Genomic DNA, 27,047 nt, shown 5'->3' on the forward strand with positions numbered 1-27,047 from the left:
TCACCAAATGTTTCTCCAGTGGTTGTGTGCAATTGTTATAGTTTACATCTTCCACTTTTTCATCTTCCACTCCAAGAGGACTGTAAAAGTTACGCATGATATTTTCTATCGGAGAATATACAAAGATCAAGTGAGCGAAGAAGCATGTGAAAATCTAGTGGAGACGGAGGCAGGAAGCGTGGAGACGGAGGCGGGAAGCGTGGAGACGGAGGCAGGAAGCGTGGAGACGGAGGCAGGAATTTCCCCTGTTTGCGTCCATTTCTAATTTCTGGAATTTTTTTCCGGATCCTCTAGTTGAATGTAAAAATAATCGAGGAGGGGGCTGGGGGGCAGTAGCATCCGTATCGTATACTACCTGAGTGACGAATCAATGGCTATAGAGCAAAAAAGACTGAACATGATATCTGCATTTGTTTTCTGCATCCACTTTGCTTCCGCTCAGAACTCCAAGAGTTAGCAACAGTAAGTCACTCAATTGTCTTTTAAGTGACTTTTTGCAACACGCTTTGTTTATTCTCGTTTAATTGTTTGAATTAGTATTTGATTTTTTGAAAGACGTCTTCTTGTGCCAACAGTCGGACGAATTGCTTTTGTTTATTCTCGCGATAAATGGAAGAAAGATATTTCTTAACTTGGCTTCGTTTTTCTCTACTAAGTAAGTTCTAGTAAGTTGCATTTCCTCAGAGAATTTTTTAACTATAGAAAACTACTGGGGTTTTTACTAAACCAGCTAAAATAGTGATTAAGTTTGATTACCTGATAGAATGACCTTTATTGTCACAGTGAAGGATTGTTTTTTTTATTAATTGTAACATACCGATTTGGTAACTTGCATTTTTTGAAACATGTTTCATAAAATATAGCCAACTGTATAACGGACAGTATTTAGATTACACCCATTAGTTTAACTTCCCTAAAAATTCCCTGCATTGCTAGCTCGTCGTATGAAGCTATTTTACTCTAGTTATATTACTTATATACTTTTCATTTAGTTTAATTTTACCAAAAGAGCAATAATGTACAGTTCGCAAAAAGCCGCATGCAAAACTACTAGGCATCCATTACTCAGAGCACAAGACCAACCAGTATGTCAGGCAACAAATTGATGATGCTGCAGGCAAACAACAACAGCTCCTAGCCATTGTAAAGCAACGGAAACTTGCATGGTTTGGCCATGTTAATCGCCACAATTCCCTGGCTAAGACCATACTCCAGGGAACCGTGAAGGAGGACGTAGAAGAGGCCGTCGACGAAAAACCTGGTTTGACAATGTTAAAGAGTGGACTGGACACACACTAAGCAAATTGCTGAGAATGACAGAAGACCGAAGGCAATGGAGAACCCTGACTGCAGTCTCTGTTATGACACCCCTACGACATAAAATGTCACGGGACTGACATGACATGATGCATGCAACTGGCGACGACGATCTGTCATAAAAAGTTTCACGAGCAACGACTTTAGAAGCGACAAGAAAGACCTTTTCTGTGATAACATCAACAAAATTAGTGAACAAGCTAACGTGTGACACAAGCGAAGCTGTAGAAACAACAACAAGATTACATAGCTAACAAAGAAGTTTCCGAAACTACTTTCTTTCAACAAAAGAAAACTATACTTTAACTACGATGTACAAGAACTGTCTGTAAAATTAACTCAACAGGAACCACAACCCAATTTATTTTATTCATACTTACATTACAAAAGCAATATTTTTACAGAGTTGTTTACAAGTGTATAATATTCTTTGTGTTTTAATAATTCCGTATATATAAAATAGCAATTTTGTTAAAACATTAAATCTTATCGACATTTATCGATGTAAATTCATTAAAATTGAATGCTGCATTCAAAATTAATCGTTGACAAAAAATTACCTTTCTCCTTCACATAAACCAAATACAATATTCTATAGTTGACGAGCTCTCCACGAATTGTTCGACTCAGAAAACAGAGAAAGACTTTACAAACGGGAACAGTTCTTTACAGTGCTTAGTCAAATTCATTCAATAGAAGTGTGATGCTTTATGTGAAGAGAGTTATTTGATTACAATTAAAATTACAAGTTTATGAATGCATCATCCATTATGCGGATTTCAAAATACAGTATAAAACTCCCTTATCTGTTTCACAGAATATTTTGATATCCTGTCTATATTTTGCGTGCTTTTAAGCATAATGATGAACAGTGAGCCATATACAACGCAAAATGATAAAAACCACCGAACGGCCAGCGGTATTTTCTGTTCAATTATTGAATTAAAACCCAACTAACGTTTGTTGCACGTCAAAATCAGCAATGAGAATACAAACACAACGATATGTATTAAAATTACGATTTCTTAGTCAGAATAGCCCATCTTATGACTACGGTAGATGAGATTGTGTATCCTGCGCGACTATGAAGCGTTCAACTGCTCTAAAAAGAAAGAGCAACGATGTCAAAAATGCTATGTTGCAAACTTGCAATCCATTTTGAAAAAGGTGACAGAAAGCAAAGGATTATACGAGAACAATTTACTTCAAATATGGACCACACGTATTTTTAGTTTGCTGCTCACAAGGAATCATTCAATATCCACGACAATATATTACATCTACTATCGATGAAGCACTGAGCTATCATAGTTGTTGTGGTTTCTTAACCAATCAACGTTTTAGCATTTGAATCTCTCGATACAGCTAGTGAATATGAGATCTGGAGTGTATGTGCGAAAAGAGAGCATGCGCTAGTTGGGGCTTTACTAGTGTCCAGTGTCCAGCTCACAAGGAATCATTCAATATCCACGACAATGTATTACATCTACTATCGATGAAGCACAGAGCTATCATAGTTGTTGTGGTTTCTTAACCAATCAACGTTTTAGCATTTGAATCTCTCGATACAGCTAGTGAATATGAGATCTGGAGTGTATGTGCGAAAAGAGAGCATGCGCTAGTTGGGGCTTTACTAGTGTCCAGTGTCTGACTCGGTACATTTTCATGCAAGACGTCGTCTTCATGTTTAGGAGATTACATGAAACACTATTTTTATTTGACTCGACTGTTTTGCTTGATTAATTTCCTACAGATTTTGATTTATTTGCTCATGAACAGGTCAATAGCTGAGCAAACGAGTCAAAAAATACGTCTGTAAGAGAATCGAAATGTTTTTTTGAATAGACAGCAATACATGGTGAACTTATAATTGTACTAATTAAAAAGCAATTTACTAACCATAGCACAAAATATGCATGAAACATTTCACCGTACACTAGATTCAGTATCTGAAAAAAAGATGCATTTATACACTATAAGCTAAAACATCAAGCTTTTCTCCATACTCAAAAAATCTCAATTAGAAACGGAGAGCAGATAGCGCTAAAAACTATTCAATAATAATATTCCTACGAGTTTACTAGTGTAGACACACAAACTTAAAAAAATGAGATGTTTGTGGTTAGAAATACAAAGATGTTCCTTCTGTGAAGGAACAGGTCAAAACTTGAAAACTGGGCAAACTAAATGTGCAGCACCAGTTGTGGTGATGGATGATAAATACGATAAATACAGCATAATAAACCATCTCTTAAATCATGTGACTCCAGAGCACAACTGTGTTATGTAGTAAACGTTAGATGAATTAGACTATACTACGTACGTGTATTAGTCAATTTTCCGATAATTTACAGTATTGACATTTAATATACGAGACTTGGAAATACACACATTGATACAAATCATGGAAAAAGTTAAAACAAACGTTAAAACAAACCTTTGCCTGGCGTTCGTTGTTTCGCACTAAGACTAGCCGATGATGTCGAGCTTGTCTGACTGATTGATGAATCTGATCCAGAATTAGTCTCATCCAACTTTCCATCTTCCTTCGCTCTTTTATTTTCTGTCTTTTTATCTTTCTTTTTTAATATCTTTCGCCACGACTGAGACCGTTTAAATTTGTTACTCTCACTCAACTGCAAGAACGATGACAAGTTAACAAGTTAACAGTGCAAGAGAAATAAATCGATGCATATGGCAACCACGCCTTTACGCAGGTACAGGGAATGAGAGAAACATCAACTAAAATCCGTGTATAAGGCAACCACGCCTTTACGTAGGTATAGGGAATGAGAGAAACATCAACTAAAATCCATGTATAAGGCAACCACGCCTTTACGTAGGTACAGGGAATGAGAGAAACATCAACTAAAATCCGTGTATAAGGCAACCACGCCTTTACGTAGGTATAGGGAATGAGAGAAACATCAACTAAAATCCATGTATAAGGCAACCACTCCTTTACGTAGGTACAGGGAATGAGAGAAACATCAACTAAAATCCATGTATAACGCAACCACGCCTTACATTACGTTGGTTGATGGTTGAGACGAACATTGCAAGTGAATTAAAGTTATTGATAGTAAACTGATATTATTGTATGGGGCAACCATACTTTGACGTAGGTAAAGGGAATGAGAGGAACATTTCTAGTGAACTAAAGTCAATGTTTGGGATAGCCACGCTTTGATGTAGGCACATGGAATAAGAGGCACACTTCTGGTAAACTGAAGTAAATGTATGGGGTAGCCACGCCTTGATGAAGACAGATGGAATGAGAAGAACATTTCTAGTGAACTAAAGTCAATGTTTGGGATAGCCACGCCTTGATGCAGATGCATGGAATGAGAGGAATCTTTCTGGTAAACTGAAGTAAATGTATGGGGTAGCCACGCCTTGATGCAGGTACATGGAATGAAAGAGCATTTCTAGTTAACCATAGATGTATATGGTGGCGACGCCTTGATGCAGATACAGGGAATGGGATGAACATTTCTAGTGAACTACATCAATACATGTGGTAACTACGCCTAGACGCAAGTACATGGTATGAGACGGACATTACAACGTAGTAATCTAAAATTGAAGTGTGGAATAATCACACACTGGACAAAGGTACAAAGATTGGAAGGAACATCAAAAGTGAAGGAATGAAAAGAATAACAATTGAAGCTCTATTATTTGAAATCTTGATAATGAAAAAATTCACTCACCTCTGACCCAACATCAACGAAAGTAGAACCAGAAGTCCCTGTATTCATTAGATTTGTAAATTCTCTCTCAACCAACTGACAAACCTAGAAAACACGAAAAAAACGGCACACTCAACTTTTAAACTCATGTTTCAAGAACTTCATATCAGTCACGCGTGATTTGTGTAATCTTCGTTAGCCTAAGAAAAATATCCAGTTTCCCAACGTTGTTGTCGTAATTGTTAATTTATGCTAATACATGTACAAATTTAGAATTACATTATACTAGCTCGGTTAAATAATTATATAAATTTAGAGTATCTAACTTTAGAAGGCGTGTACCTAACTACGTACGTATAATATACAATCATACCAAACCAATTGCCATATTGCTTTGCAATATTTCTGCCTCATAAGCACGGAAACTAGCTATGTCAACGACAGTGATTGAAAGGAATAAAGCAAATGGTTCGGTATGATTGTATGCTACAGTTAAGTACAAGCCTTGCATAGTTTGTTACCTTAAATTTATTTGCATAAACAAGTGTTATGTATACCATAAAATAAAAACAATAAAACGCGCGCGCTGATTGATTAAAAGCTATGTTTGCATTAGCCTGAGCAAACCTGTCTGAGCTCAACCAATTAAATCAATCAATCAATCAATGAGAATTTGCCAATCAATCATGAATACATTTTAAAAGGCAAATTAAAACGCTTGTTTTGAAATCATGTGTTTCTCCATATCGTAACTTTATAAAAGAAATAAAAGATGTTTTTTAGTGAGAACTCTCAAGCAGGTGCAACACTAGTCCTTCGATCTCACGCTTGCACTGATCTGCTCCCGAATTCTCACAAAGGTCTCCATAGACCCGTGTAAACAGCAATTATCAATTGAAGAATGGAAACATTCCTAACCGACAAACATGTGAAATAAAAAGTTTTTAAACCTGGCTGTTTGAAGATGGAACTTGTAAACACATTGCCAGCGTAGAATGATTAAAGTCTGGGTCGAATACAAATATTGAGCCATGGATTCCACTGTACTTTATGTTATCAGTATATTCTGCCAAACCCACTGAAGTAAGCCATTTGATAACACGACTATTACTCCAAACAATAACATCTGCAAGAATGCCAGAATTAATTATCTAAACAATTAATACAAGCGATGTATACAATATCGCTGGATAGGTACTTAAGCACTTCAGTTCTTGCACATATTGAAATACGTAGACAAAGGTAGACATCGTTTTTATAATTCATAATTTAGCTAAGAGAAAGAAACTCCTCAGCTAACTAAATATAGCCCAGTCGAAACTGAAAACATCACAACCATCGCAGACTTTTACAGAACTGACTATAATTCATGGCAAGTCATCGCCATTGTTAATGGACAATCTCAAAGTTATCAATGTACAATGTACAGTGATTGAAATGCAAAAGTGACAATTCAATAAGTATGACTATAAAATATCTAATAATATTCGCTAACTGTCAAACAATAAACACAGAGATGACGTAGTAAATATGACGATTGTGAAAAATAAAATACCTTTGTTTTCCGTTAGACAGTCCTGTCGTCGTTTGTCTAGAAGCTTATATTATAAAGTTTAAAATAAAAAAACAACTTTAAGAGAAAGGTAAACAATAACTAAAACGAACAAAACTTACCCTTCTATCAAACTTAACACTAGCCAAACATTTGATACCACATTGTATACTGCGTCTAGAAAACACAAGTTACATGTACTAACACCTCAGGACATGTATTAACACTTCAGAACATGTACTAACAATTCAGAGCATCTATTAACACCTTAGGACATGTACTAACACCTTAGGACATGTACTAACACCTTAGGAGAAGAAGGCTACATCAATGGATTGAAATGGTAAAATGTAAATATTCATGTAAAACCAAATGCAAAATTGTTTCGAAGTCTTGCTAGAGGCCATACACCTGCATTCCTAGACCCGCAAACACCGGAATTTTCTCCCTATCTACCTTGAGACCACACGCAACAAATAGAAAACAAGGTTTATGATTTTATCAATTAGAAGTTACAAGTTTTAAAGTCTCACCTGTGGAAACTATCAACAACTTTTAAATATTTCTGGTATTCCTTCTTGGAAATGTGCTCTAACATTCGTGCATCTACTAAACATTCGTGGAAAGTACTCTAGATAAAACACAAAAACACATGTTATTATTCGTTACTCAAGGGAATACATGAAGCAGTACTACTGCACTTGATTGTCGTAACATAACAATACATAAATGGAAATCATAAACGTAAATTACATATTTCCATTTATAGTTGTTTTACATTATCAATAATTACCTTATATTGTGGCAAGCCAATGCTTGGAAGCCAACAATTTGCAACCCATTCATGATTCATTTCGCCGCGTACTAAAAGCTATAACACAACACAAATAACTACCTTGAACATCTATAGGAACAAATTATTTTACGTATTGCAAATGCTTTAAGTTGGTTGGCTACTATGCTCTCAATCTAATTAACAATTATATTACAAGCTCAAGGTTTCTACAAGGTGATACTTGATGAACGATTTTGATTGGTTCAAGGATTTCGTGTTAGACACACGTAATTCGTGTAAAATCTTGCGACAATACAGGGCTTTTAAACTCGGGCTTACGTACCTCGGATAGCAAGAGTAATAAATGATGTACATTAAATACCTCTTTGCTTGTCATAGGCTGTGATGGACTGGTTAAAGCGACTATTTCCTGAATTGCAAGTCGCAACTTCAGTCGGTGTAAAGGATTATTGATTCCAATTTCGTGTTGAATTTCTGTATCGGATAACGCCTGCAAAAATAAAACGACTTTAACAATGCAGAATCTCGTTGTCTGATTTTCACAACCTACATAAGTGAACAGTAATTAGTGATAATAAAGATAGATAGCGAGCCTGGTATTTTTAATAACAAAAATCGAAACTGGTGGAACTATTCCGTCTTCGAATTTGACATTCCATAGCTATTTACTGGAAACGTTCTGGGAAATCTTTAATGCAACAGGGGAATGAGCTGAGAAAGTTATACATAAACCAACAAAGTGATCATCGATTATCGATTACAGCAGTCTCATTTGTGAAAAGGATAATCTACTGCAAATGAAATTCTACTGCATAAAAAATTCTTATGGCATTCAGTAGAATGTGTGACATATAACGTAACATTTTTTTCAAATAAAGTCATCATATTGTACACGACACGTCAACAACAACAACATCATCATCATATTGTACGCGACACGTCAACAACAACAACAACAACAACATATTGTACACGACACGTCAACAACAGCAACAACAACATCATATTGTACGTGACACGTCAACAACAACAACAACAACATCATATTGTACACGACACGTCAACAACAACAACAACATCATCATATTGTACGACACGTCAACAACAACAACATCATCATCACATTGTACACGACACGACAACAACAACAACAACATCATCATATTGTACACGACACGTCAACAACAACAACAACATCATCATATTGTACACGACACGTCAACAACAACAACATCATCATAATTTCAAGTGCTTACCGACATAATAGCTCCACTTTTAACGTTTGCACGACAAGCAGCAACATACCAAGCAGGCATTCCTACCCACAGCTATACAAAATAAAATACTCAGTTATGGATAAGTTGCAGGAGCTCCTAGTTACCATGGATACGATGGCCACACGCATAGATTGCGAACTTGATGGCAGCCATGATAACGAGGACCACTGGGGGGGAGGTGTGTTATTTAACTAATCCAATCAACGAACATAGTATTGTTTATGTAGAATAATGGAAATAAAATGGTGAGGAGATAGTTTTGGGGTATTTGTGAATCTGATTCTAGTTATTCAGAACGATTATTCATAAAGGCAGAAGGCATAACAGTAAATATTAACCATTTTGAGTTAAAATAAAGCATAAAGATCGGAGGAAAGCTTGAATACTGGCATGTTGTCGCGCTAATGACTTTTTTGTAAAGATTGTTACGGGTCTTTACTGCATTTTTGAACTGTTATTTTTATTACATGTTGGTTTCACTGTCTTATAATCACTAATCACTATTATTATTATCGATAAAGTAAAACTGGCTTTTCAGATACTTATACGTAAAAATGGAATTTTAAAGTATTGCTATAAATTTAACTGTATAAAATTACGATGACTCTAAACTATAACATAAAACATTGTCATATAATGAATATGTGCTAATTGTATTCAAAGGCAGTCATGAATCTCATCTGGAATCTTTAAATACCTTTAAACAACAGTTAACAAATTCTATGCCTAGCAATTTTCTTTGCTGGATGCAAATAAAATAGGATCTGGATATTCTTTGGTATAGGGTGATTTGACGGTTTCGTAGAATGAAATACATACTACACGCATTTAAGTAATAAATTGAACGGCTGTTTCTATGTGATCAAAAGACGCCCTTTAAATCAAAATGAAGTCAAATGAAGTCAAAAAAGGTTTTTGAACATTTGCAGTGTTGTTGGATGTTCTAGTTTCATTCATGAGAACATTTCTTGGAAAAAAAGAGAAATTTTGAAAACAAAAAAATCCCGTTGTTGGTCCATGCCTCTCCAAATACCCCGAGATAGTTAAGCACTAGAGCGTCGCATGTTAATCAAGGCAACCAGATAATCCTTGTTTGCCATGAACCCTATGGATGGTTTGCTCGTGATACATAAAAAACAGTAAATGAGAGAGTATAGATAAGTAAATAAGATAAATAAGATAAAACATAAATCAATAAAAATTGTATAAAATATATTTAAGGGTGTCTTAAATTATAAGTGTGAGGAGTTAATTGACACATTACTTGGTTTATTTTATAAGAACAAAAAGATAAAATTCGAAAACAAAAAACCCCGTTTTCGGGCCATGCTTCCCGATACCTTCTTAAGCGCAAGGCACTAGAACGCCGCATGTTAACGTTTCGGTAGGAGATTTCGGCCCCTCCACGCTATCCTACTTGGGAGATGCAATAGCAAGCTTCCGCCCATCAGACCCCGAGATCACCTGCGATAGGCTTTGCTCGGGGTACGCAGGGAGAGTACGGTCGCCACCGAAGTGTGGGCCCCTAAGCCACTGCATACTATATCGCACCCAGCTTCCACTGCTAGTTGACATCTACTACATGAAGTTTTAGCTTTATATATATATACCAAAATTTAAAGGCGTACGAAAGTTGTGGGATAATTATTATCGTTACTGCGCATGCCCAGATGATTTCTTTAATAATTTGCGACTAAGTGAGTTAATTGACACAAATGTAGTGCAAGTACATATAGTTGGTCGTTGTCATGACTACGAACAATTACTCGAGTGGACTGCGCATGCTCGAGCGCATGCGCAGACGATTTCTCTATTAAATTGTTATTAAGCATGTTATTAACTTCAAAATTGGTGCTAGTAGATGCAGTTGGTCGTTGCCATGACCATAAACTTGGGTACCTGGTCAAGTTGACTGCGCATGCTCAATAATACTGCGCATGCGCAGATGATTTGTCTTAAAACTTGTGACTGAGCGAGCTAATTACTCCAAAATCGGTACATCCAGTTGGTCGTTACCATGAGCTTGGAAAGTTTGTGGAGTTGAAAACGCATGCTCAGATTCTCAATTAATTTGTGACAGAGCGAGCTCTGAAATTGGTGCTTGTATATGCACTTAGCAAATTTTCAATCATATGTTTTTGACATGCTCTTTGTCTTCTTAAGCTTATTGTGACAAATGCATATCAAACTCATCATCATTTTGTTACGGCACTTGTAATATCCACGACAACGTTAGAAATGTTTTTATTTTTCTCTATAACTTTGCATCTGTATATTGCATTTCCTTTGATTTGACGGAAAATGGTTTTTATTCACTCTTACACCTTCTGCCTTTATAATTAGTCGTTCTGGATTTCTAAAATAAGATTTACCAATGCCCCAAGAGCATCTTCTTTCTATTTCATTGCCACTATTTTACATATACGTACAATACTATGTCCGACCATTTGATTGTCCAAATTTTGTAATTTGATCTCGCATTTTTGACACGTGTGTTTACCGTCGGAAAGGTGGATTCAATTGTAATAATGAATTATAAAACACAACATGAAACAAAGCACTTGGTTACACACCTCAAGCCAGGCAACAACTGTATGCGCATTCCACATAGCGAAAGGCGTTTTAGCAGTCAGTGCATCTCCTAGGAGCATTGACCCACGTTTAATTCTTCGGTCGAGTTCGCTTTTTCCCATATTCGAGGAGTAGGAGTCAAGTGTTGATGCATTGCTGTCGGATCGACTACTTGCAGTACTGTCGCGAAGCTTGGTCCGCGTCTTTGAACCGAATATCTTGTTAAAAGAGCCACGCAGACCTCGCTTTCTTATTGCATTGTTAGCGGAACTGGAGCCGTTAGAACTATTTAGGACAGGGGTCCTATTTAAGACTGGCGAAGATAAATCGGGATGACTAAAAGAAACGAAAAATTTACTCATTTTAAAACTACTGCAGTTGCGGTCGATGAACCAAGCGAGAATATAATCGAAATGTAAACATTAAAGCCTAGAATATAAATGCGTAAAACAGCCCCATATAGAATACGTATGTATATAGGTATGTGTGTTTTTTACTAATTGTTGATGTGTTTTTTACTAATTGTTTTTTACTAATTGTTTTTTACTAATTGTTTTAAAGAGTGGCTGAATGGTTAATGGCGTGAGCTGTAAGCCAGACGGCGCGGGTTCAATCCCAGCTCGTGGCACATTTGGCAATGTGTCTATAAACCAAAGCCATGTGAGGGAAATTTGGTAGAGGAAAGTATGTCCTCGGATGGACTGTACCTGCATCTGCAATGTTGCAGCCTTGTCACACTGTGTCACGCTGATATCAGCGTTGTGGTTGCGTGGGTACGAGTGATTGTAGTCTGGTCAGCTGCCTTCACTATAATAGTAGCCAGGATGTTCCACTTCGCGGAACCCTCATACGTCGAAATCGACGGAGTCTATTAATTGTTGATGCTAACGCTTCGCCTTTATCACAAGCATATTATGCTTCGCGCATTTGCTTAGATACGTAATGTATTCACGCATTATATGCCTGGCTATATTGTTTATATTTTGAGCGGCATGTGCAAACTGGCATGCCACTTTGAACCACGAGTTGTACATCATTAGTTGGTACAATCATTCTTAGGAAGAAACAGCCGCGCAAAAGGCGACAATTCATTCACTTTAAATAATCTTTCTCGCGTGATGGTTTAAAGCCAAAATGGGTTTTTAAAAATGCAAAAACGTAGCTAGTCGTTTGAAAAAGTCTTGCATGAAGAAGGTCAATTGCTGGTCAATAGTATTTGAAGATAAATGTTTAAAAGGAGAAATGCAAATGAAAACGATACATAGTATTTTTCAACAAAGAGATAGTTGGGGATAAAATTTAGGAAGTCTGCATTGACGAAAATATAAATCATCAACAACACCGAATGTTTAAGTTTTCACATACCGTTTTTTGACGGGTGGAGTCTCGGGGCTGTTGAGACCAGATGATGACAAATCCGAAAGATTATCCGCGATTGGACCACGAGCTAAAGGATCGGAATCCGAAGACACGGATTCGGAAAGAGTTGATAAATTTTCTCTGCTGAGCTGAAACAGAAAATAAAAAAAAACATTTACAACTTTAAATAAGGCTTCCGAACACTTTTTAAAATGTTTATGATTAGAAGGAAAAAACCGTTTATTGCCCCCTTCCACTCTTGTGGGTAGGTAAAGTTATTATTAGTGCTACTGGACTATCCTAAACTTCTTTACGCGGCAATTAACAACAATTAATTTTTCTGGGTAGTAGGAGAAACACAGGTAACTCTTAAATGCTAATTTTCACATTGGGATTTTTGTCTTACTTTAAATCAGGAGTGACCTCAATACTCACACAGCAGTTAGCAGACTACTTCATGTAAGTCTAAGTAGTGCTGTGCTTAATTATCTGGGATCAATTAATTAAGAATGTGTAACAATAGATGTCAGGGGGGAGGGTTTAGTGGAACATAAATTACACACCACCCCGAAAAATTCACACTATGTATGACTCGTTTACACTTCCGCTCTTCATCACAATATTGAAGTTATATAAAGTTTACATGGCAGACAAGACATCATTTATAATATAAAACAAATTCCGAAATTTGTTTTATATTATACTTCTTCAAAATGTTCCAATATTGTTTTATATTATACTTCTTTAAATTGTCGGCTGGTCATGGTTTTTAAAACATCATTTGTAAGTGGTTCTTTCGTTTCACACAGACGTAAATACAGTAAGTTACGTATTTATAATCCCAATAAGTACCCTAGATACGTAGCTCACCCTCAATGGTGTAGTATCCATGGGATCATACTGAGGAAATGGGAACATCGATGGAGAAGATATGAAATTATCCTAAAATACGTCACAAAAAAAAAGAGGAAGATGAGTCAAAGTATAATACTTTGGCGCTAGATGCTTTATCCAGTCTCATTTAAAGATCAGTGACCAAGTCTCTAAGTTATACTTTCATAAAATTTACCTTGTTGATGGAATACATATCTTCTATTGAATTACGTTTACTGTGTTTTGATAAGGAACTTTCAGGGGACTGGGTACCAGGCGAACTCCCGGTTGATGATCTTAATGTTTTAGCATCAAATGAATCAACACTTTGAGTTTCTGAACCATATTCACTTTTCAAATTTCGTTCAAGCTCAGCAAGCAGAGCTTCGTCGTCCATTTCTGGGTCTTCCTTCAGCATGCTGTTAAAATAGCAAAGTTTTTATAAACAAAGAGTTGCGTCATAAAAGTAATGAATATCAATAAAAGTACGTAATATTTGCGAATTATATGTATACTTCAGTTCTCGATTGATCGATTCAATTTGTTCTTGTATCATGACTGCTAGCTCCTCGGCGCCATCGCTAAGTTTTGATTGTCTAAATTCTTCAGCACGACCGCTGTCCTCATCTTTAGCAACACCGTCGGCTTCATCACCATTTACCAAAACGGAATCGTCATCAAAAGCCTTCGATACACTTTCCAGTACGGTCGCCTGCTGCAATTTATGCCAATCTTTTTCGTTGATCGTGAGTACGCGATCTTGATCTTGGATTGTTTCACGACCTTTCTTCTCACGAATTGAGATCGGATTAGGATCATCCAAGGACGTACTGAATATAAATAAATTTATTTTTTTTATTTATGCACGCCAGCTGATATTTTTCATTTCCAGCAATCTCATTGGCTGCAGCTAACTTTTTACGATGTCGTGACCGGGTTTTTAAATTTTTAAAATTGATTTATGAGCCATGAGCAAGGAGAAAGCAAAATGTATTCAGATGATAGTTATCAACGCGTTCGAAATGTCTCAAGACGACTAAGAATTTTTGGACGAATTTTTATACCTTATAGGGTAAAAGCACATGCTACAGTATACACATGCAAAAAAATGTGACCACTGATTGCCAAACACTGAGCAAATTGATTTTTAATCTCCGACTTTACCCTCATTAATTCTGCAGTAGGAGGTCTTTAATACGTAATGTATGTTTTCGTCGCAAATATTAGTCAAAATATATATATTATGAGTGAGAGATTATTAAAGAAGAATGCTAGATATTCCTCTTGGCGCATCTTGCTGTAATCAAAGCAAACGGATCCAAATCAAATGAACATTTCCGTAAAACTAACCTTTTCGAAGAACCAGTATTGGACTAAAAGAGAAGGATAGAGTTAAAAAAGTCTACGTACCAATCAGTCTAAAAGTATTTTAAAGAATATAAATGATACGTATACGTTTTTTCTTCAATCAAATGAATTACCTTTATCTCGGATCTTTCAATTTGAGCTGTCAAATTTTCCACCTTCACTTCCAGGAACTCCTATACGTAGAAACAAGGCATGTTTTAAAGATATTTGACTCGTCTCCAGTCCCTGTGGACTTGGTAGCTCAACAGGTAGAGCGGCGGACTAGTATCCCGAAGGTGCGAGTTCAAATCTCGTCCAAGTCACATGTTTTTCATGTGCATATTAAAACCGTGTTAGGATTTATATTACGTATAGAAACAAGGGATGTTTTAAAGATTTCACACTAGGAGACCATTATAAGATTTCACAGTAGGAGACCTCAAAAGGTCCCGTGAAACGTGAGTCGTGAGGCAGAGTATCCGAAAATACCCTTTTCCCAGTGAAGTTTTAAACACTGAAATTTCGTAAATGCGATTTTATGCATTTGTAGAGCAATTAAATAGCAACGTAAAAGACATGTTATGAAATTAGCATTCTTACTTCAAGCGAGCGATACACGTATTATCCGCGATAAAATACTTAAAATATCAATTACAAAACTTACCTTTTCTCTTCGCAAATCTTCAACCTCTAATTTACTCGATTCAAGTTCCTGCGAAAGATAAGTCTGCAACAGAGGAAATTCAAAATAGATCTTGTTAACGAGCCGATGACATCGATAACTAAAGTAAAACCATTCATATCGTCAATAATCATGCAGACCTTTTCCTCCAAGGCGGCCATTCTATCTTTTAAATGCTGTTGAAGTCTCTCATTCGACTCGGCGAGTAATTTATCCACGGTTGTTGACAAGCGATGCGAATGCTCCTCGTTCATTTTCTCGCGTTGTTTTGACTATAAATGAAAAAAAAACACCAACAATTTAAAAGCAAATAGAGTACCGTGTTCATATACAATATCAAACGATTAGGATTGTCTTTCTTTTTTATTCACTTTCATTGGAAGATATAAGAAATCTGAAATATTTATGAAATTCTTCATTTGAACGGATGAGCATGTTGAAGGCTCGAAAGCTCATTCATGAAGTGAAAAGAAACTGGTATCAGAATCATGGAAATAATTTCTGAGAGTTAAATCAATTTAAGAACGTTTGTAATACATTTCATAAGACGAAAATTTTATCGCAACGGGTTTTTGTGGCCCAGAAGTTAATGATTCCACGCCGGGTGTGACGTAAAAAAGACAACACATGCATTGAAGATACGGCTTTCATTATACTAAACAAAGCTGTTTTAGCAAATAGATGTATGGTTTGACTACATCATTTGAGCGAATAATCAAATACGTAAAGCGTTCAAAAAGTAAAGCTGCGTTTTCTCCTTTTTACGTCACTTCCGGTGCGAAATCACCTACTTATAGGCCTAAAATGCCTGCGAAGATAAAAATTTGATCTACGTACGTACAAATAAATTGCAAACGTTCTTAAAATCAACATAATTATCTTAAGATGTTATTTTCCTGACTCTGATAAACGCACTTCAACACGAAAGGAACAACAGGCTGCCAACAGCTAAACAAATTACTTTGCAAATACGTAAGATAGGCAGAGGTAATTCGTTTGCTTTAAAATAGTCCATCGTTTACCCTGTTTAATTCTGCTTGGATGTCTTCAATCTGCTGGTGCAAGTTCGTTATTCTCTCGGTCGCAGAAGAACTCTTTTCTTCAGCCTAAAAACAAGAATAGTCAACATAGACAACATAAACTATCGTTTTTCTACACACAAACAAAAAACATACACGGTCGATATGTAAAGTCAGAGTAAAAACAGGTATCGTTTTCCCGTCATTGCATAAATAACAACTAAATAGCTCTGTTCATTCATGTATGAACATAATCTCGCCATTACGCTCTTGACATTGAACAATATGAAAAAGTAGAGTTTACAATAATTTCCACCACGAATACTTAGATAATTTCACGGACAAAAATTTTCAACAATAAAAATCAAGGAACTCCATTTCAAAACCAACAATGAAGGAACCTATATCAGCCTTCCTTTGTCTTCAACTGACGTTCCAACCAAAATGGCATCATTTCGATTTCATTAGAATCCTTTCACACTGAATTATACAGTGGACACCATCACTCAGAAAGCTCTAAATACATACCTGGCTTAGTGCAGCCACACGCACCGCTAATTCTTCCTCAACAACAGGCAATGCTTCCGCCTTCCTCAAAGACTGCTGTAGTTTTTGTTCAGCAAGCTCAAATTTCTCTTGCATATTACGATATTTTTCTTCTGCCTAAAACAATAATTCGAATGATGAGAACAAACGGTCTGCCGCAGCAAGCTTACAACCTTACACAAGGACAGTAAAACAGTTGCAGAGACTAAATTGAAAATGTCATCCATATTTCTACAGACGATCGTGTACGAGTTTGAATAAAAAAAGGTTCTGACGAAATAAAAAAAAGCCCATTAAATCTCATCTGGGCATATTTCTGACACTTGACACTTCAAATGAGTCACTGCGAGTCTTTTCGATCGGTGTTTTAGCCAGCTCGAGGCAATTATTTCATGATCACTTTTCAACATGAGACGAATGTTACGATCGAGTAAAATACTGTATTTAGAATGCTTATAAAAATGCGACATCATTAGTGAATTTGATTTCTGATTCATTCATTCCAGCAACAGTTAAATATTTGACGAAATTCACATTTTCTCTCTCTACGTAATTAAATTTCCAAAAACTATGATTAATTTCGTGCATAAATAGCTTAGCTTAACTCTAACATTCTTACGTACTACGAAAAGGGTACAAAAGGATCTTTGTGGTATAGAAGAGAATAATACTATATCAATAGGATCATTGTGATACACGATAGATCATTGTTATCTACGAATAACATCATACACACCTGTAACACGCTTGATTCCTTCTTATTTAATTCATTCTCGAGACGTTCATTGTCATCTTTTGCTGATACTAAATCCCTTTGAACTTGTTGATATTTTTTCTCCAATATGGATACTCTATCTTCGAGATCGGATTTCTGAGCTATAATCTATAGTACAAAATACGTACGTAAAACTTTGATCATGAAGTACACTACTTACGGAGCAGGCAAAGAATATAAGTTCTTGACAACCTCGTCCAATATCTTTCTATGGCAATAAATTATCACTATTCTACGCAATTGAGCCATTACAAAGCAACTCTTAAATATTTGCATACGTAACTAACACCATACGTTAATACCTCTTGAGCCTGCGATTTCAATTTTTCTGATTTTGATTGAGCTCGATCCAGATCACTGGTCAATAATATTATCTTGCTCTCCATTGAATTGATACGTTCCTTCAGGTAAACATTCTCTTTTAATGTCTGAAAATTATATCATTAAGTTTATTAGTGAAAATAAACCTCTAATAAATAAAGTTCAGTCTGAGGGTTGCTCTTGTTCATAAAGCTTTTGAACTTCAGAGCGTTAATCAAACATTTTAAGAATCAAACATGGACTATGAACTTTGCGAATCTATATCAACTCAGCAAAAGCAGATAATAGTCGTAAATATCGTCAGTTTTGCCACCTTTCAAGATGGCGGCTTGCCTCACTCATTACTATATAATTTCGGCGGAGTTAAATATCTAGTAGATTGGGTTCTAGCTAGGTCATTGAATATACGGCTAGCAAGCGTAATCAAGTCAGTTCGGGGCCATTCAATGTTTCGCGCGTGCATCATTGCATCACCGATAGGAGAGTACTAACTAAATTTACTTTTAGTTAAAGCACAATGCACGATTTAAATATGTGCATGTTTATATCCAGGTTAACAAACCTTTTCCAATTCTTTATTCTTTTTATCTAACTTAAATTGTAACTCATTGATAGCATTGTAATCTTCGCCATCATCATCAGATGATGTGGGTCCGTTGGACATCTACGTATAAAAAGAAAGGATGCTGTACGTACGAAAGTTTACAAAACGCTGAACACACAGGGGCAATACAGTGGCAAATCCAGCGTTAGTTAAAATAAACTACAACAATATACAGCGATTAGTATGATTAGGTACGAACACATTTTTAAAAAATATATAACTTATGGCAATTTTATGGAAGTGTTTTGAATACTAGCGGTTAAATAATTCTGGCCCCGGATCCACCACTTCAATCATACCGTACACTGTTGAAAACAATCGTTATTTCGGTTGTAGGTGCATTTTTTTGTAATTTCATATTAACGCTATCCATACTTAGTGTTCACTAAGCTTCAAAACGAAATTGTTTGAAAATAAAAATTTTTACTTTTTGTCTTTATGGCGTGCTACAATTAAACTTTTGAAAAATGCATATTGCGAGAAATTTGTTTGAATTTGTTAAGTTTACAAATTCATCAAGACTTAAAGCTCCTTTTTTTTATCTAATACATTAAATCTTCACTGAGGGTGAAAAATCCAGGTAAGTCTTAGTGCCTTAAAGTATTTTGGAAATAAGCATGTGACGTCACGAAAACTCACAATAATCCGAGACACAAGTATCTTGAGCTCCCCGATGCAGCTAAACACGCATAAAATTTAATGTTTTATAACGAAAATATAACCTTTTCTGTCAATACGGAGCGTTGTATAGCTAGCATTTAGAAAATCCTCGATCTATGTTCGGTCCAATCGTCAATCGATATATTCTACGTAAATTCTACTAAGTGTTTCCACATCGCAAGAACTTTTCAATTTAATGGAAATTTTACTGCAAAAAGGAAAAAATCTAAAGTGGAAAAAAATTTGCAGGAAATCTAGGAAATTTGGGGGGGACTATTCTTTGATTTTGGTCAGTTATGCTCATTGAACTATATGAGTTATGCTATATGAGTTATTGAGTTATGCTCAGTTCTATTTAGTATCAAGTATCAAAGGAAATTGAAAAATAAAAATGTCCATGAAAAGCTAAAGCGATATTCATCCAAATCTGACATCAATGGTTTCTGAATGCAGTTTGCAATCATGAAGGCACGCCATTGCCAAACATTTATCAACGAAGTGAGCGTAGTCATGTTACGAAATAATTACTTTGGATTCAGGATTTTTTACGAATTATAGCTAGTCTTTTTTGACTATGTCGTATTAACCTACTAAAAAGAAACAAACAATTTAACAAAGGTGTATGTAGTTTCTCTTTCTAAAAAAAAACTCAGGAACATTACGAGGAATGTAAAAAAACTTTCCAGCAAAATTCAGGAAATTTATATTCAGTGGAATAAATTTTTATGAACGTTACCTTTCCTGTTGTAACGCGCTTAACATGGTTAGAATACGGCAATCCGCCATTGATAAGAGGTGCTTCATTTTTTTCCATATTCAAACCACTTTTTTCGCGAAGGAAAGTATTCTCTTCTTTCAGCTGCTTCACCTGTAAATAGCAAGAAAACTTGTCATAACAAGACGCTCAGTTGAAAAAAAAAACATCTTCAAAGTGAGTTGTACGGTTTGGTCGCAAATTTCATGTAATTTGGAGTGAAAAGCAAACGGTTTATCACAATTTTAAAATACTGCGATTTTAATAATATTTTCCCCGTAGTTTGTCTTGTTCACTTCATTGTTGTTTTGAAGCCCTGACTATTAACAAAAACCATTAAACTCAAAACATTCAGTAAAATCAAAAGCGCAAATTCCGTGGAACTATAATATCGTTTCCATGTAACAGTTCTCAAAATCTTATACCGTTACTAATACAAATCAATAAACAAGTTTAAATTCTATCACCCTTAAAAAAGTGAAAATAAAACTGACACAAATAAGTCAAACTTTATCACCAACCTGCTCCGCATCAACTCAAGATCATTTTCAAAAGAATTAGCTCTGTCGACGGCGGACTTTAACTTTTCCCTAACCTGAAAATAGGTAGGGATGGGATGTTCATGAACATTTCCAACAAGCACATGATGAAAAACATATCACGTCAGAAAAACGTTGAGCATGAGTTGTTAATGTTTATTTTTTAAGTCTTTTAAGTCAGGGAAACAATAGCTTAATAGAATAATATGGTACTGTATATACTCTAAAAGACTAATGTATCAACACTTTTAATTTTTTAATTTGATACCATCATACCAACTTGCTTAACTGAAACATATCAAGCTACAAGAGGGAATAGTAATTTAGTAAATGTCTCACCTTCTCATCTAATGCCTTGTGATGTTCAAACAATGACTTTAATGCCTTTAATACTTCGACTTCTGATGAAACACCGCCGGACATAGTTGCTTGACGTCTAACAACAGTCATTCTTAAAGATCTCTCGTGTCTTGATACCAAACACTCAAGGTGCTCAAGTAAAAGCTGTAGAAAAAATCAATGCAAAAATACATTGACATTAAGAATACTACTTATCTTTCAAGGTGGGTGAAAGAATTAGAAAAAACAAACATGATATCAGGCATTAAACAAACATAAGCAAACTAATTATCTTTTTACAAGATTTTATCTTACATAACAGCCTAGGAAATAAGTGATTTGAGCGACAGAACCAAACTAAGATAAAAAATGACAGGATGTAGCTTCCTAAATTTTGGTTGTAAAGTATGGTTTGAGCTTAAATATGTAGCTATGAGAAGACTTTTGTCAATCATTAACCCATAACTATCAGAGCTAGGAGGAAGAGAGAATTGACAAATCATCAAAAATTTCATTAAAATCAAAAATATGTGGCTACAGATACATACTTCTTTGCCTGCATATAGTGGGAGTCTCAAAAATAGGAAGGAACATCTTATTTAATATGAAGATGTCGACAAAACAATTGATTCATTAGCAAATATTAAACCAAAAAGGCTTAATTTAAATTATACATCAGACTCTTATATTTATCCCCTTGTGGTTCATGGGTGGTAGTAACTAACCTTTATGTTATTTCTCTCTGACTTCAACTCAACGATTTCTTCATCTTTTTCAAGAAGCTGCTCTCTTGCATAGTTCAATTCTTTCACCATAGCACAGAATTCCTGCAAAATGACACACTCACTGAATGGACTGGAGCATTTGTATAGCAAATAATTAAACAGTAAGTTCTTTGATATTTATGATTAATTCAAGAAAGCAATTTCGAAATGCATCAGCAACTGAATATGCATTTGCCCTGAAACTAATCTGTGGTGAGGTTGCACAAAAACTCCAAAAATGCATCAGCAATTTATGTACCATCATCAAAAGCAGAGAAGTCTACATGAAGTAAAATATTGTTGCAGTTGTTTGGTGCTTTAGATGGCATGTCATCACTTCACTTAATGATCATGCCTTAAGATTAACTTCCTTATTGATTCATGCAGAATGCTAAAGATTTTCACTTTGAGTTACCAGTTAACAAACATGGATTAATCAGCTAAAATTGACACAAAAAAGATCCCCAAAACAATAAAATTAATAACAATTATTCTGTATCGCCATTGTTAGTTTACAGAAGTGACATGAGAACGTACTATAATTTGATGTGCTGTGTGTCAAACTTCCATGTTTGACCACACATATTGCATTGCTTCCACAGGAATTATGTAAATAATATCTATTCAATTGAATTCTTTACATACTTCCAATGGATATTTGAATAATATTCATACTTCAGTGAACACATTATTGGCAAAAAGACATCAAGCTACGTAAAACTAAGAATTATTTTATTTTCAACTTCTTAAAACCCCATGCTGCGAAAGTAATTTTGTTTGTGTGACATTTTGTTTTGCAGCTCATAAATAAATATTTTACGATTGCTGTAGGATTCCTCATCTTCCAAAGCATATCGTTTAGATGTTTCTTAAAACGACATTTCAAACAATTATCGGACATAATAAACTAATATTGACAAAAATATCGCAAAATATTTTTTAAATAATGCCGTCAAGGAAGTGGCGTGTTCTTCGAAGTGTCTCACAATTTGATCGCAAGCGAGGAAAAGACCCGTTTAATCATAACAAGCGAGTTAAAATTTTAATGATTCGATTAAACAAATTTGAATGGAAGCGGAAAAGTTTAACTAAAGGAAATTGTAATACCAATAAGTCCGTGATGTCGCACTGAAAGTATGACAAAAATTCATCATAAACATCACTGTGTAAATACTTCAGCACACGTCAAAATCCTAAAGCTCGGGGGTTAAATTGTCTTGAAGTGTTTTAAATACCATACCTCCGATAAAACTTTAACATGCGGGGCGGTTTTTCCTTCCCGTGTTTTGAGGTCAGGATTGTAGCTGATTCCGTCCAATTTGACTAGTCTCTCCAAAGTTTGATCGTCCGCCTGCAAAAAAAGCACAAGACTGCGTAATTTACATGATTTAAACACCTTTAACACAACTGCCTCTGAAATTTAATACGTACGTTGAGATCTGGAATAAAGTGAAAAGATTGCCGACAAGATAGACTCATTAATATTCTTTAGATTTGATTAACAACACGTTTAACGAATGCTTTAATGCTGTACACTACAATACATTACGGACAGCAACAAGTTGATTAGCAAACGATGATCCACTAAGTCGCAATTATTTCAAAGTTCAAGCAAATGAAACAATTAAAACAAAATGAATTCGAGACATTCCGTTCATTGTGACAACACACAAACTTTTACTATGGACGATTTCATTCTCAAGTGTGTGCAATGAAATATGCGGGATCAAACTATTATAAACATTGATTAAATCGTTTGCAATCATTAAAATAAAACAGTCGATGTCAACTTACTTCTGCTAGTATGATTTCCAAACGCCGTATTAATCCGTCCTTTTCGCTGTTCGCCTCATTTAGTTTAGCTTTCGTTAAAGCAACCGTTTCTTGTGTTTCACGCAATGATTCCATCAGTTTATCTCGCTCGTCTAACATATTAACCATAAGTTGTTCAAAATTACCTTCGTCGACGTGTTCGTCTCCCATAACAGTGCTGTCTTCGTGAATCGTCGACATCACATCTGTACAGTACATCGTGTTAAATTTTCAAAATGCACACTGGCTTTCCTTTTCAAATCACAGATATTTTTGTCGTCCAAAGTTCCTAATCACGGTACATGCATAATGCTTTCAGATAACTCAATCATGTCAGCTGTGATCAGCCCTTTAAATACCAGCTCAAACAAACGCTCTACAAAATCCGACTGCACTGACATCGCACAGCTTAAAAGCGCCGCCGTTTTTCATAATAAGCAAACGATTTATCACCAAGAAAATCAAGTTATCACAATATTATGATGTACTTCGAAAATTCGACTTCAAGCAGACTGTGATAATATATCCCAGTATACTTTGCAAGCTTCAGTCATACTGTGCCAAATAACACTCCAGTTACAAACGAAATTTAACTCAGTCAGGAGTTTAGTGGACGTGAATATTAAGAACGTTCAATGCTCATCTTTGGAACGTAGGAAGATCGCAAATAGCTGGATTTAATTCCTTTAAAATCAATTGTTTTCTACAGATTATAATATGCACGTATGAATCTACCACTCATCCTTATAGATCATTCGGTCCTCTGATGGCTACCGGCTACATAATTTTGTTGAACTTTGCAATTGAAGAACTTAATTCCTGCATAAGAAAAGTTTGTGTCGTTAGTAAAAGGAGACGCTTGTTGACATGTTGTGGCGTTTTCTTTAGACCAATTTTTCTAAATTGAGCTAAGAGCTCGCAAGTTTCTGTCCTCCTGAGGAAAAATTAGCGAACGAGCAGTCTGGCACCGTCTTCTTTTCTGATTTAGATTATTGAGAATTGAGAAACAATTCAAAAAAGCTGTTAGTCGCTACTTGCTGTTTGAACTTTAAATAATAAAACAGCGTTTAAAGTCTGCGTGCTGTTTCCAGGATAGTGGAACCAGGGGGGGAGGGAAGAAATTCGGTATAAGGTAGAATAATAAATTTTTGGTTACTGTTTTCTTGAAATACGAAAAAACTCCCTCTTTTATCCTCATTTCGTTTCAAAATTTCAAAATTCTTGTGCGAAAACGCTAGAATAAGTTCTATTTCTGTCAATAGTAGATGAGTTGACGTGTAAAGAACGACCTCAGTTCATCTTAGGGCAAGAGCGGCTAAAATCCTCAGCGTTAAAATTGGAAAGAAAGAATATTATAAAAAAACAACAAGCAAAACGCGAGCTCTGATTGGTTTATGCTCGCTCGTGTTTAGATCAGGAAATCGAAACACACGGAAATGCTGCCGTAAGACAATTTCGAACATGCCCAAAATGAAAGACGATTTTTTGTCTAAATTGACTCGAAGTGCAATTCTGACAGAGTAAATATGAACTTAAAAAAAGATGGCTCATTTTTCTAATCTTTTCATGTCACTTATATGTAACTTCGCTGGAATTCTACGTTTAAAGTGTTCTTGTTTACTAAATTTTACAGCTTCGTTCGCTTGGGAGAATTTAGCTCTCATACTTAAATAAAGCTTACATAACTACCATCTAGTTGTAGTTTTATAAAACATTTAAAATGGCTTCAAGTTTTTTATTGTGAAATACTTTTGAAGCTGTAGGAGACAAAAATTGACAGATTTTTTCCTTATAGAATGTCAAAAACACAAACAATGACATGTAAGTATAAGAATTAGATCACCACATGAAAACAGCTTATTTATTAAATAATTATATATTACTTTACATTAATTTCATGAATACATTTTTAGTTCTACCCTCTTTAATTATGTCCTTTTAAATTAGAAATGTGTCCTTTTAAATGAAAATATGTGTAGTGGCAAAATCCTTCGATTTACTTTGAAAAATGCCATTACTAAATTCTAGGCTGAAAAATACTAAAAGTGAACTTAATTCGATTGTGAACATGGAATGTCTTATGCCTAAAAGAAAATTAAGAAAAATGACGGCAAATGAGCAGCAAGTTAATGGTGTAACGTTGCTGTGAAAAATAAGAAAACCAACTGAAATTTATTGGGAAAAATATTAGAGGTGTCAAAATGAATATCTCTGTTAAAATCTAAAACATGATGAACTTTAAACGCAAACGTTCATGATGTTATTTCTTCCATGTATTCATTTTGATAAACTTAATATAAAATAAGGCTTTAGTTAGACAGATTAATAGACAGGACAGATTAATTCAAGTCTTGCCGTCTATAATCACTTTCAAGTAAGCAAGCGTATTTACTCTTAAGTCAAATAATATTTTCTAAGTCAAAGCCTTTCCTGCTATGCCGCATGATTTGACTTCCAATGCAATTTCTTCATGCTGGTATTATCTCGTGCCGGAAACACCCTTCTTTTGTTGTTCCAATAGAATTTGAATCTTTTATAAAATGCACGGAACTCTGAGCATCGAAAATAATATATGATTGGATTCAAAATGGCATTGATAGGCATGAACATTCCTGCAAAAGCAGCGTATCTCTGAAATCTAATTGTCATTTTGTCATCACCGTAAATAAAAGCAACTGCGGCAAATGGAATACAACAAACCAGAAGAGTACCACCAACTAGAGCCAGTGTTCGCACTGACTTAAAATCTTCTTTAAGATTCTTCTACAATAAGAATAAACAATGATGTAAATTGAGATATGCCACAATGTATTTTAAACAAATAGATCTGAACATAATAACCTGTTTCTGCTCTTAAAAGCAAGTTCAACTCCTAATTTAATAGTAAACGACAAATACTGTTAATGATATCAATTTAGATGTATTGCGAAACTTGAGACCAATCACAGCTATGGGTGTAGGAAAATAGATAATTGAAAGGGGTGGGGCTTATATTCATATATGCTGCATTTTAATTCGTTGAAAACAATGGATTTCAAGGAACTCAAACTACATAACATATTATATATGAATGCGAGCCTCCCAATTCTCGATCTTCTTTCGCCTATGATTTTAAATACGCCTAAAGTCACCGCTATGTACAGTTTAACGCAAAACGTCTTTCACATAAACTTTTTGGTCCAAATTCATAAAATGTTTTTAAAAGACGCACTTGTCATTCGACGCAGATTCACCTTTTCTAGACATGAAAATCTCATGAAGATAAAATTTTAGATAGTCGTATTTGATGTATTGTAAAATTAATCTATAGCTAGCTGCAAAAAAGTTATTTACCCGACCCTGATAAAGGCTCTTTAAAAATTAAAAACAGGCAACCAACCAATTAAATTATCACATGCAATGATTGAAAAAATTCAAGACGAAAATATACAATTTTAAATACCTGCAG

General features: G+C 35.2%; 1 protein-coding gene across 3 annotated transcripts; it reads right to left on the reverse strand.

Moving 5' to 3' along the window:
* Positions 1–9: 9 nt before the first annotated feature.
* LOC124454082 (liprin-alpha-1-like) lies at positions 10–21,186 on the reverse strand. 3 transcript variants are annotated; one of them, XM_047004890.1, is made up of 28 exons: positions 21,024–21,186; positions 20,667–20,740; positions 20,128–20,259; positions 18,690–18,791; positions 18,109–18,234; positions 17,768–17,914; positions 17,014–17,148; positions 16,489–16,572; positions 15,607–15,738; positions 15,449–15,511; positions 14,919–14,978; positions 14,788–14,810; positions 13,953–14,267; positions 13,634–13,856; positions 13,435–13,506; positions 12,571–12,713; positions 11,208–11,541; positions 8,614–8,685; positions 7,719–7,847; positions 7,355–7,432; positions 7,095–7,192; positions 6,684–6,738; positions 6,565–6,607; positions 5,960–6,135; positions 5,031–5,114; positions 3,755–3,953; positions 3,217–3,266; positions 10–105 (listed from the first exon to the last, which is right to left on the reverse strand). In XM_047004890.1, the coding sequence occupies exons 3-27, from the start codon at positions 20,203–20,205 to the stop codon at positions 3,244–3,246; spliced, it is 2,994 nt and encodes a 997-aa protein (XP_046860846.1). In that variant the 5' UTR covers positions 20,206–20,259; positions 20,667–20,740; positions 21,024–21,186; the 3' UTR covers positions 10–105; positions 3,217–3,243. The 3 variants fall into 3 exon arrangements, with proteins under 3 accessions (XP_046860846.1, XP_046860844.1, XP_046860845.1); XM_047004888.1 differs by lacking the exon at positions 10–105 and adding an exon at positions 1,652–2,419; XM_047004889.1 differs by lacking the exon at positions 10–105 and adding an exon at positions 2,998–3,130.
* Between the last annotated feature and the right edge of the window lie 5,861 nt (positions 21,187–27,047).

Source organism: Xenia sp. Carnegie-2017, unplaced genomic scaffold, assembly GCF_021976095.1.
Source record: "Xenia sp. Carnegie-2017 unplaced genomic scaffold, XeniaSp_v1 HiC_scaffold_3, whole genome shotgun sequence".
In the NCBI taxonomy this organism is placed as follows: Eukaryota; Metazoa; Cnidaria; class Anthozoa; order Malacalcyonacea; family Xeniidae; genus Xenia; species Xenia sp. Carnegie-2017.

Excerpts from the sequence above, each read along its gene's own strand:
- LOC124454082 (XM_047004890.1), bottom strand. The coding sequence starts at position 20,205 with ATGGAAAAAAATGAAGCACCTCTTATCAATGGCGGATTGCCGTATTCT. Across the intron at positions 12,714-13,434 it reads TGGATACTACACCATTGAGG|CTCAGCAGAGAAAATTTATC; the intron begins GTGAGCTACGTA and ends TTTCTGTTTCAG. Across the intron at positions 7,848-8,613 it reads AAAGTGGAGCTATTATGTCG|GCGTTATCCGATACAGAAAT; the intron begins GTAAGCACTTGA and ends TTATTTTTGCAG.